Here is a 12,077-nt window from a genome sequence, read left to right as displayed (position 1 = left end):
TGTAAGAACAATTTTTGTCTCTCTGAATTCTGGGCAATGTAATCATTAAGTATCTGGTCCTTGCTGTAGACAAATCCTATTTTGTTTTTATCCGTAGGTCATCAATAATAGTTCATGAAAGGCTCTTGAATGTGCCCACTTTGCTGCTGCCAGTGTGTGTGATGTCTGTCCCCCTCTGTCTATTGCTGCTATCGCCAAGATCCCTACTTCTGTCAGTCTTGACTGCTGGTACCACCTCCAGGAGTGCTTATCCTCTGCTGTAGCTGCCTCCCCTCCTTCCTAATATGGCTCAAAAATATTTATGGTGAAATGACAGTAGCTGGCATTTAAATCTAATCATTGATACAGTAGGGATTTCTTATACCAGATGAATTATAACCTTGCAATAAAAGTCATGTAAAATGTCTCCCTTGTTGTTTTTTCCTGAAACAAGCAGACTTTTAAACAAATCCAATATCACCCTCCTTCACCATTTTCTTCCACTGTCCACAACACTGCGCAGGCCTCCCAGTGCCCTCTGCTACCCCATTGTTAGTGGCTCTTCCCACCCATCTGCACAGTCCCCTTCTGCCGGTGATGTGCTGCCATTTTCACAATTATTATTTGTATCACAGGAGTGCTGAGAGACTCTGTGGAGGATTAGACCCTCATTGTGCTAGGCACTGTACAAACACATAGAAACAGTCCCTGCCTCAGAGAACAAGATGGAAAGAAGTGCTATTTTACAAAAAGAGAACTGAGGTATAGAGGGATTAAGTGACTTGCCCAAAGTCACACAGGAAGTCTGTGGCAGAGCTGGAACTGAGCCCAGATCTCCTCGGTCCCAGTCAATTGCCTTAACTACGAGACTATCTTTAAATACAATGTCCCCCTTAATTTGCATTAGCAGGTGGAAGGGTGACAAAGGGGTTAGGGTTGTGCTCACAAACAGGAGTGGGGAGGGATCGGGAAATCTATTCTTCCAGCTGCCGCCCCCCCCCCCCCAGGTAAAACAGAAGTGCTTTCTCATTATCACTGCCAAGGAAGGAGCTGACACCTCTTGGCAAACATGCTTAGATTAAGTTCATTTCAGTGGAAATGTTTGCATTTCCTTCCCTTGGAATATACACAATGTATGTAGATTTGAAGTGTATGTGAAGAATTGTAGGAGGGTCTGGGGTGTCTGTCCCAAAGATTTTTCTTTTTTAGTTTGTTTAATGGCCGGGGCATGGTGCAACCCAGTGCCTTCCAAAAGCAATAAATCAGCTTTTCAGACACCTCTTATGTCACCAAAGATCCTTGCATACTGCTGGTGCTATACATAATAGTATTACAAATACCATACAATCATGTAAGAGAGACAAGGTGACCAACTTCTGTTGGTGCGAGAGACAATCTTTTGAACTTACACAGAAGTTGGTCCAGTAAAACATATTACCCCACCCACCTTGTCTCTAATATCCTGGGACCAACACAGCTACAACAACACTACAGACATAAAACCATGCAGTCAGCTCTGTCTGGGATGATTTGGAAGTATCCAGAAGGGGGTGAACTCTTTCAGTGGCAGGGAAATTGCCCATACCGCCCTTCCACTTTAGTACCAGAATTTTAATGAGGAGCTCCTGGGAATCTTGAGTCCCTTCAACCACCTCTCTGCCTCCTACTCCTCTACCCTCCTCCCCCCGCCTTCACCACCATCTGCCTCTACTTATGTGGTATGGCTCTTCCAGCGTACACTGTATCTTCTACCACTACTACTCCTCTAAGTGACTCTTCCTCCCAAGCTAGCCTTCCCCTTCCATCACTATCTCTAATCCACCCCATACACACTGTTCTTTCTCCCACGAGAATATTGCTCCCTTCCTCCATCCCACTCTCTCCTACTTCCTTTACCCCACAAACACCAGACTCCTTTCTCATGCAATCAACAGGCCCAAACACTTCTACTACAACACCAAGTCTCATTCCATACTCCACATTCACGGTTTGTCCCTGATATCTTCTGATTCCTCCTCTCTCAAGCCCAGGTTATGAAAAAGACGTTCCTGATGTCTCCTGACCCCTTTTCACAGGAACAACAGGCTGCTCCACTGCCTCCAGATGCTCCCATCTTCCTCTCCTTTGTCCCAGACAGGGCAATCACCACATCCTCAGGATTCCCTCTGGCAGTATCTGACTGTCAGAAGCTGGGAGTGGATGACAGGGGTTGGATCACTCAGTGATTGCAAGGTTCTGTTCATTCCCTTTGAAGCATCTGGCATTAGCCACTGTCGGAAGACGGGATACTGGGCTAGACGATTGATCTGACCTAGTGTGGCCGTTCTTATGTTCTCCCCATTCCCAGACAAGCCATCTCTGATGTCCTCTGAGGTCAATTCACAGACATGTTTTATCTGGTCTATATGTCTGTTTATGGAGTGTTGGTCTCTGAGCACCTACAATGGTAGGTTATTCCTCACATCTCTTAATCCCCTTTTCCTGCTCCTCTTCCACAGTTAGGCCAATCTCAGTCTCTCTTCCTGTTTGCAGACTGGGTGCCTGAATACCTGAATGCCCTGTCTCTTCACAGACTGGTTGCCTCTGGCATCTCTCTGTCCCTCACGCCCATTCAGAGATGTTCAACCCCGGACATTTCTGGCTTTACCGTCATAGACAGCCCTCAGTGATATCTTCCATTTCTCCCTTCATCTTGATCTGGTGTCTTCTTATCCTCATTCACAGACAGGCCCATAATGTGGAAAAAAAATCTTTTCCCCTGTGCACTCTCTGCTATAGAAAATATTTACTTCTGTAGACACCAAAATCATGCTGAGTGGAAGTGGGCCTACTTCCAGAACACCAGCTTCATTTTTTCTCAAATTCTTGGGAAAGTTCAGGACTGAATCTGGCACTCAGGTTTATCTCTGGAAGATAGATTTGGAAGTGAATTGCAGACATGGATCCAAACTTTGCTACTTGGATCTCTTTCTAATTTTGAGGCAAAAGCCGTTATAAAATAACTTCTGGCTGGTTTCCATTATGCTGTCCCTCTCCAGTCCCCTGATCTATCTTCTTATCACCTCCTGTCTCCTAGTGTTGTTTTGTAAAGAGACAGCAATGCCACGTTCCCACAGCTTTTAGCTGTTACTTAAAAAAGCCCAACAACAACAAAAACCTATTAATGTGCTGTTTTTAGCAGGATGAAGTAAAGTAATAATTCAGTAATGAGAAACACCTAAATAGTCTTGTACAAGGTCTTCACAAGTACCCTGCCCAGAAATTGCACGTAACTCAGTTTCTCTCTCCCACAAGGACAAGAATCAGCTGAATCAGCCCTGTTGAGAATTGAACCCATAGTTCCAGGAAGCCCAATGTGGAGATTTGTCTGATACGTATACTTCATAAACACAGGAAGTTTATGACCTTTTTAACAGTCCTTGTGTATCCAGCACAAATACAGATGTCAACAGCTCTTTATAAGGCCCCTGTATTTGCTGAACTGGGATGCTAGGGCCCAATTTTTTTATTAGCTGTCTTTTAGACATTTAGACTTCAGGGCAGAACAGTCTTTATATTTGTATATAATATTGTTTATATGATATCTTTATGTATTGTTGTTGACTAATGAGAAGGATCGTTGCCATTAGATGCCTGATTGTTTCATGTCCCTTGTACCCAGTAGGAATCTTAAAAACAAAATCAAGAGTGTAGAATCCATGTCAGATTTCTCTAAATCCCAGCCTTATAGGGACAAAGGATGACGTACTTTCAGCCCCTTTATTTTTCTGGCTTTTGAATGGTTTTTCTCAGGGGCTCATGCTTTTAGGTTGCTTTCCTGCTCTAAATGGCCCCTTAGTGCATTGTCTTTCTCTGGCTCACGTTCTTCTGAAGAAACCATGAAACTGTAAATAGGAATAAAACAAGCTCTTCCATTTCAAATGTTTATTTTTAGCTAATTAATTCAGAGCCAAATCCAGATCCAGCGGCCTACCAAATCTGCTCCAGGCTGAGGAGCTGCTCCAGGAAGGCTACGTCAGCCTAATTGCTGTATCAGTCTGTGCCAGATATTTATTCTCAAGATCCCTTCAAATCCCTGGGTGGCAAGTAGGATGGGAAAGCCGACCTATATTTTTCTCCTACCTACCACCCCTATGCACTGCCGTAGAGCTAGGGCTCCATGACATGCAGATGAGGTACATCCAGTTCTGCTACATGAACCGGGGGGCTAGATTTGCTCCCCCAAAACACACTATAACTGTAACTGTGCCCTCGGAAATGACAGTGTTTCTTCCATCATTTTTTAAAATGTACATGAGACTGGTGGGGTGAAAGTGAATCCCTAAGCCTCAGTCCTCCCAATGGCGCCAGGTGGATGGATCCCTGTGCCCACATGGAGCCCCATTGACTGCTGTGGCGCTCGCTCTGTGCAACGTTTCTTGAAGAATCAGGTACTTAGTACTGGCTAGATACAACGTGGTCAATTTGCTGCATGAAGATATTAGATTTAAGTACAAACAAAACTTGACAGCGATATAAATTAGCCAGTGAATGTTTGTTATAATGAAAAATGGTGGATCATAAATAGCATTGGAAACTATTTTAAATATTTGGAACTAGAAAGTGGTTTAACAATTTCTGTCTGTTTTATTATTATTATTTTGGCAGAAATATATCTGTGCTGGCAACTTGTATACCAAGGGCCAAATCTTCAATCTTTACTGAGCTAGCACTCCTTTTTCAGTGCAATCAGAATGCTGCCTAAGATTGGAAAGACTTAGGATCAAAGTTATGGCTCAATGTCCTTGGAGAAGGCTAAGATGTTCTACTAAAATTTGCCTTGTCTATAGCTTAAAATGTAACAGAAGAGCATAGGCTCATGAAAGAGAAAGCAAGAAAATAGTTTAAATTCTATAAACAAAAACTAACAGATTTATTTGGGCATAAGCTTTTGTGGGTAAAAAAACCTCACTTCTTCAGATTCATGGAGTGTATAGATCAGTGGTTCTCAAACTGTGGGTCGGGACCCCACACTGGATTGTGACCGCGTTTTAGGGTTGCTAAGTTTGGTTGGATGAATTACTGGAGGTTTCATCACATGACATTATCTTTAACTAAAGATTAATCTTTAATTCCTGGAGACTCCAGGACAATCCTGGAGGGTTGGCAACCCTACTCCTTTTTAATGGGGTCGCCAGGGCTGGCATTAGACTTGTTGGGGCCCGCAGCTGAAGCCAAACCCAAGGGCTTCAGTCCTGTGGGGCTCAGGTTACAGGCCCCTTGCCTGGGGCTGAAGCCCTAGGGCTTTGGCATTGGTCCCCTCCCCACCTAGGACGGTGAGGCTCGGGCAGGCTCAGGCTTCAGTCCCCCTCCAGGGTTGTGTAGTAATTTTTGTTGTCAGAAGGGGGTCGCGGTGCAATGAAGTTTGAGAACCCCTGCTAGATGCAGCTCAGCATTGTTATTCTGCTTGTATTGAGGGGAGATATAGCAAAAAATACATTAATCTAAGGCAGGATCTCTCTTAGCACAGCTGCTGTCTCCTCATCCCACACTCCCCACTCCATGTCCCCTGATGTCAACTGAGGGGGATGCGGCTGATGGTGAGGTCCTCTCTGCAAAGCAGCTACAATCACTCCACCCCCGATCTCACCTCTGATGGGAAAGGGCAAATGTTGGGGGCCTTCTTAGTATGGTAGCTGCTTTATACCTTGGAGATAAAAGCTTATAAACCTCACCCAGCCTTGAAATGGCATATGGGAGGCAGGCCAGTGTGGGGAGCCCCCTCAATGCAGTGACTATAATACTCCCACCACACAGTCCCTGACATAACCTCCAGGAATGGAGCTGAAGGTGGGGTCTTCTGGACGCATCAGCTACCACTCACTGGGGGAGGTTCTTTTAATCCCTTTACTCCTTAACATCCTATCCAGGGTCTGTGTGAGAGGCAGAGGACAGGGCCCAGCTACTAGCATCTTTAATACTAATACTGTCTTTTTTCTTTTCTTGGCAGGAGATAATCACAGCACCTACACAACAATAGGGATTCTTGTTTTGTTAAGTATAATAGCCCTCTTGCTCATACTTTACCAGTTTTTCCGAATTGATATTGTCCTACTGTGTCAGCAAATATGTAAACCCTACAAAACCCAGGATGGTGAGTAAGAATTATGCAAAAGATAAGGGGGAAGGGGGAAGCAGAAGAGGTAAATTGCTCTGAAATGGCTTAATTGCATAACTGTTTATTGCATCCCATATACTTTGGGCCTGATTCTCCACTCCGTTACTCCTTGTGAAGTCATTTATACCCAGGCAACATAAGGGTAAAGTGGTAACATTCTGATCTCACAGTGTTGCATGCTCACTTTGCACAAGTGTGAAAGGCCATCTAATTGGCAAGGCAGTAGAGAACCAGGCCCTTTATAAAATATGAAGGCTGTTTCCTAAATTTAGTATGGGGGGTGTATTTTGATGTACAAATACTACATCGAGGTCAGTTAGATTTAGATAGGCTCCCTAACCATCTGCAGTCCCTGTGTAAAGCCCTTTGTTCTCATGGGCTCTGTGTAAGTACTATTAGTGTAGTATGAAAAAAAGCATTTCAACCCAAAGAAAATCCTTGTTTAATACTCTAGAGGGACAGTGCAAATATGATAAATAAGACTATCAATATTAATTGTTGTAAGCGTGCCCAGAGCATACAATGGGCACCTGTTAATAGAAGAACAGCTTTTATAAATCAAAGCAAAAATATATACATAAATAATAGACAGGTAACTGGTTTTTAAAAGGTTCCTTTGAGAAAGCACTTTTTATTTAACAGGCAATGTAAGTGAAGAACTTCAGGATATAGTCATTGCTGCTCTATGGCAAAACATAATGAAAATTTGTGTAAAACCAACCTGTTAATATGCACTGAGTTAATTCTGGCAAGTCTTCATTTATTTCATGCACCTTCTTTTCTATCTAATTTTATTTTATTTAAGGCAATTCACTTTTCTTTTGCTTGACACTTTCCTTTATATCCCAAAGCACTATACAGAGTTCATTAAGTACATTTACAGTTAAATACAGGTGGGAGACTTAAAAATGGAAAAAAGAAAATGGAGGAAACAGAGTCCCTGTTTAGGAGGAAGTCAAAGGAGGAAAGACCAGTCCAGGAGAGGAAGTAGATGACAGATTGAGGAGATGGCAACAAACCAAACATGACTAAGATTAGAGGGGAGAAGGAGATGAAGGGAGAGATGTTTGAAGGAGATGAAGGGCATAACTAGGGTGACCAGACAGCAAGTGTGAAAAATCGGGACAGGGGGTGGGGGGTAATAGGATCCCATCTAAGAAAAAGACCCCAAAATCGGGACTGTCCCTATAAAATCAGGACATCTAGTCACCCTTGGCATAACAGAGACAATGGAGAATTTGAAGTAGGCCTTGGCTGTGTTTGCGACACCATATCTTGAGTGAACAGGACCTTCACACAGATACATGAGGTATCATGGGAGTGAGGGGTAATTTCCACAAGCAGAAAGACTTCAAATGTACTGTTGGTCCCAGCATGTCAAAGGATGTTACTGGCTTATGATGCCACCAAAGGAACAAATGCAGAAAATTATATTGGATTCATGCTGACATGTGTTGGTTTGTTTAATTCTTACTATATGACTAGTCTGGATTGTTGAATTTAGGGAGACAGTCTTTTGCGCTGTAAATTTCCACATGTGCGTCAGTGTTTGCAGGACCAGGGCCTAAATCATGACACCCATAATGGTAAAACACCAATGATATTGCTGCACATTTTTTTTAGTTTACAAATATCCATATGTTGATTTACAAGCTTCTGCTTAACAGAAAGGTCTAATTAAATCTATTTCAAAAGATTCTTTTTCTTTTCTAACTCTTGAAATAACTACTTTTCATCCACACTAACAGCAATGTGCTTTCCCCTTGTTTCAACTTGCAGATGGGAAGATATACGATGCATATGTTATCTATCCCAAAAATCGCACTAATGAAGCTAATTTTGTGGAATATTTTGTTCACCAGATTTTGCCAGATGTTCTAGAAAATAAACACGGATATAAACTGTGTATTTATGGGCGAGACATGTTGCCTGGGGAAGGTAAGGATCAAAAGCCATTTTGCGGTGAATGACTTGTGGTTTGGGGGCGGTTTGTGATCCTAGCTATTAGCCCACACTGGGGAGTAAGGAGTCTCTTTATGTTCTTATGCAGGTTACTCACATCGTGGGCAGCAGTGTGTGAGAGTAGCCTCTGTGGAGCTGCTACTCTCCCTCTGCACAGGTGGGTGAGGAGCACATGGGCAGAGCCGCAGGATGTAGCTTTTGCTGGCTGGTGTGCCAGGGACAGTAATCTGCAGATTAGAGGCACAAATTATTTACCACCTTTCTGAAGAAACGGGGAACCATGAACTAGATTTTGACTCTTTTAGGTGTGTCTACATTGGAGCTAGAGGTATAATTCCAGTTTGGGCAGACATACTCACACTAGTTCTGATTGAGCTAGCGTGCTAAAAATAACAGTGTAGCCATGGCTGCACAGGTGGCAGGATGAGCTGCCTAGAGTGCATACCTGGGGTCTCGGATGGGATTGTACTTGTGTTGGCTAACCTCTCCTGGTGCTCATACCACAGCAGCTACACTTCTATTTTTAGCACTCTAGCTCACTCACAGCTTGTGCGGGTTTGTCAGCCAAACCAGAAATTATACCACCAGCTCTAGTGTAGAAATACTCAAAGGCACAATCTGGTTCATGGTCTGCTTGTGGGACAGTGCCTCACAAGCAGACTCAGGACTTGTGGCAAAGCCACAGCTAAATCCAATGTGAGCAGCTTTACAAGAAACCGAAAAGGGAAAAATCACAGACTAACAGTTTAGGATTCAATCCTGCTGCTCTTTCTCATAATTGTATGCACACTGATGTTTCCTGAGGGATAACTTGCATGAGTAGGGTAGCAGGATCTGGCTATCAATCACTAATCAAATACTCATTGGCCATGTAATAAAGGACTGATGTAATCACTAGTCTTTGGAAAACTTTGAGGTAAGACTCCAGTTGATTTCAATCCCTTCCTCATTGGCACTCTCTATCACTGAAATACAGTTGCATAGGAAAAGTCAAATGCCATGACTAGATTTAAAACAAGGATTGGATAATTGTTGGCTGGTAATCTTAGACAGATATGATTGATAAAATAAGGGCAATAAAATCGCACTCTATAAGGCATTTTCTGTAGGTATGGAGAAGAAATTATTTATCCAAGTACAGTATACTGTTGAATAATTGGTCAAATGCATAGGGAGTGCCACAGGGTGTCTGGCCCCTTTTAAAAGGCTGTATGGAAAGATGAACTCCAAGAAGGGGCCAGAAAAAGAACAGTGGGGAGCTGTTTGAAAACCCTTCAGGAAAGAAGGTAGGCCCAGAGAGGGCAGAGATTCAAATAGTGGGGGGGAAAAAAGAGTACACCTCTCCTGTGATTGGAGAACATTATTTCCAGTTGACTGTTGGGAAGGAAACTGAGGACTGCATCCCAGAAAAGGTAATTGAGTGGCTGAAGAAGTAGGTGTGGAGAAGTAGGAGATGACAAAGGTCTGCTTTAAAGATGATGGATTGAGTTATCTCTAATGTTAATAAATAAACCAGCAGTGGGGTTATTTAACAGAAAAAAGGTTTCTGTGCAGTAATTGAAGAGAACTTGAAGAGAAGTATAGTCATGACTGGACCAATAGGTCCATATTCGGCCAGCTGAGGGCACACATGGATGACCCCAGCCGATGACAGGGGAATATTGTCTTCCTGTGAAATGTCAAATATTGATCTCTGATAATAACAGGATCCTGGACTTTGTGAATCAATGGTCAGATCTGGTTTGACAAATCCTATGTTCCAAAATGAAATTTCAGCTCTCAGATCTACAGTAGTTTAGCTGTGATTTTGTTAATAAAAAACACAGCTATTGCATGTCTCCTTAGGATTTGCATATGTTTGTAGACTAGACAGCATGCTTCTTGCACTAATATGGATTTGTCTGTGTTCATTTTGTCAGCCCAATTCTGATAATATTCACAAAAGCCCACACCATGTCCTTGAACTCTGTACACAACTTCTACTGAAATTACACACACAGATTAGGAGCAAAGTATGGCTCTATGTGTGTGTACTGGATCATTTACCAATTTTTTTTCTTTCTTCATAAAACTGGATCATATTGTTCCATCTATTTTTAAACAGAATTTCCCATAGATTGTGGAGAGTTCTGCATAGAAATGACTGGTATGATATGGATCACATATCCAATGCTGCAACATCCTTGTATCATTCCCAGAATCCCAGGAGTGAGTAGCAAAGGAGTGAGAGCCTATTAATCTGACTGTACCATATGTCTGCATTCCCGAAAAGAAATATGTGAGAAGCTGATTATGCAGTTCAGAGCTGCATATAGCCAGCCAGTTCTCCATGAGAATCAGTTTGAGAACCTCTGATATAATTCTCAATTATCCATTGAATTTTACCTTAGCTTTTCAAAACTATGTAAAGCACCAAAATTAGAAATGCCCTCTAAATAGTGGGCACCAGTAGTTAAGAATCCTCAGTGTATGAAGGTTTCAAATAAAGAGAGCATTTGAAATAAAACCCTTGATTACTGTATGTTTTTCAGCTTCTATTCATAATGAGAGACTAATTCAGATTAAAGTGAGACAGAGGTTATTTTCAGTGAAAATATATATTGAGCGGAGAGAGGAGTCTGTAAAAGAAATCTCACAATCTTGTGATTTTTTTTTTTTGCACATTATTAGATGCAGCCAATGCATTAGAAATGAGAATACAGAAGAGCAGGAGACTGATAATCATTCTAACACCACAGCTAATTCAGTGTGAGGAAATTGGTTATGAACATCAGATTGCCTTATACAGTGTCCTCATTCAGAACAACATAAAGGTGATCCTCCTTGAAATGGAGACAATTGGGAACTATGCGGGCTTGCAAGAATCCCTCAGGTACATCATCAAGCAGCAAGGTACCATAAAATGGAAAGAGAAGCACAAAGAATGCCCACATGCATCCAACTCTAAATTCTGGAAACTTGTGAGGTACCATATGCCACTGAGACACAAGCCTTCACAACTCAACCATGCAGTGTAAATAGGTAGTTTTCTTAAACACTGTTACTTTGTCTGTTTGAATTGTCTGCTCTGGTTTGCTTTCTGTAAATATCAGGATATAGATCGGGGGTCTCAAACTCAAATGACCATGAGGGCCACATGAGGACTAGTACATTGGCCCGAGGGCCGCATTACTAACACCTCCCACCCCTGCCGCCCTCGGCCCCGCCCCACTCCACCCCTTCCATGAGGCCCCACCCCTACCCCGCCACTTCCCACCCCTTCCCTGCCCCCATTCCAACCCCTTCCCCGAAATCCCCACCCCAACTCTGCCCCCTCCCTGCCCCCGGGGGGGGCAGGAGAGGTGTGGGGTGTGGTGGGGGCTCAGGGCAGGGAGTTGGGGTGTTGGGTGCAGGAGGGGTGAGGGGTACAGCAAGGGGTCAGGGTGCAGGGTGCGGCAGGGAACTCAGGGCAGGGGGTTGGGGTGCGAGAGGGGTGCAGGGTGCAGCAGGGGGATCAGGGCAGTGGGTTGGGGTGCAAGAGGAGTGCGGGGTGCGGCAGGGGGTTCAGGGCAGGGGGTGAGGTGCAGGGTGCGGCAGGGGGCTCAGGGCAGAGGTCAGGGTACGGCAGTGGGTTGGGATGCAGGAGGGGTGTGGGGTGAGGCAGGGGGTCGGGGTGCAGGAGGGATGCAGGGTATGGCAGGGGGTCGGGGTGCAGGGTGCAGCAGGGGGCTCAGGGCAGGGGGTTCGGCTGCAGGAGGGCTTCGGGGGGCAGGATCTGGTCCGGCGCGTACCGGGGGCAGGGCAGGCTCCCTCCCTACCTGCCTGTCTGCCCTGCCCCTGCCCCCACCCCGCTCCGGGAAGAGGCTGGAAGGGGGGGGCAGAGGGGCTGTGTGTTGCTTCAGGCACCGCCACCAGCAGCTCCCATTGGCCGCGGTTCCCCGTTCCCAGCCAATTGGAGCTGCTGGGGGCGCTGTCTGAAGCAACAGCCACACACAGCCCC

At 44.3% G+C, this 12,077-nt stretch overlaps 1 protein-coding gene across 1 annotated transcript in view; it reads left to right on the top strand.

Annotated features, from left to right (window-relative positions):
• Nucleotides 1-11,115, top strand: part of IL1RL1 (interleukin 1 receptor like 1) — a 30,184-nt gene extending 19,069 nt beyond the window's left edge. Inside the window, exons 9-11 of the mRNA XM_024204216.2 lie at nt 5,969-6,112; nt 7,916-8,074; nt 10,769-11,115. Coding sequence (XP_024059984.2) covers nt 5,969-6,112; nt 7,916-8,074; nt 10,769-11,115 — 650 coding nt within the window. The remainder of the gene's footprint in view (nt 1-5,968; nt 6,113-7,915; nt 8,075-10,768) is intronic.
• Nucleotides 11,116-12,077: the final 962 nt, after the last annotated feature.

The sequence above is a fragment of the Terrapene carolina genome, unplaced genomic scaffold (genome assembly GCF_002925995.2).
Source record: "Terrapene carolina triunguis isolate 2854851 unplaced genomic scaffold, T_m_triunguis-2.0 Scaffold21, whole genome shotgun sequence".
Lineage (NCBI taxonomy): Eukaryota > Metazoa > Chordata > Testudines > Emydidae > Terrapene > Terrapene triunguis.
The sequence above is the reverse complement of the archived record's forward strand: the minus strand, read 5'-3'. Positions and strand labels throughout refer to the sequence as shown.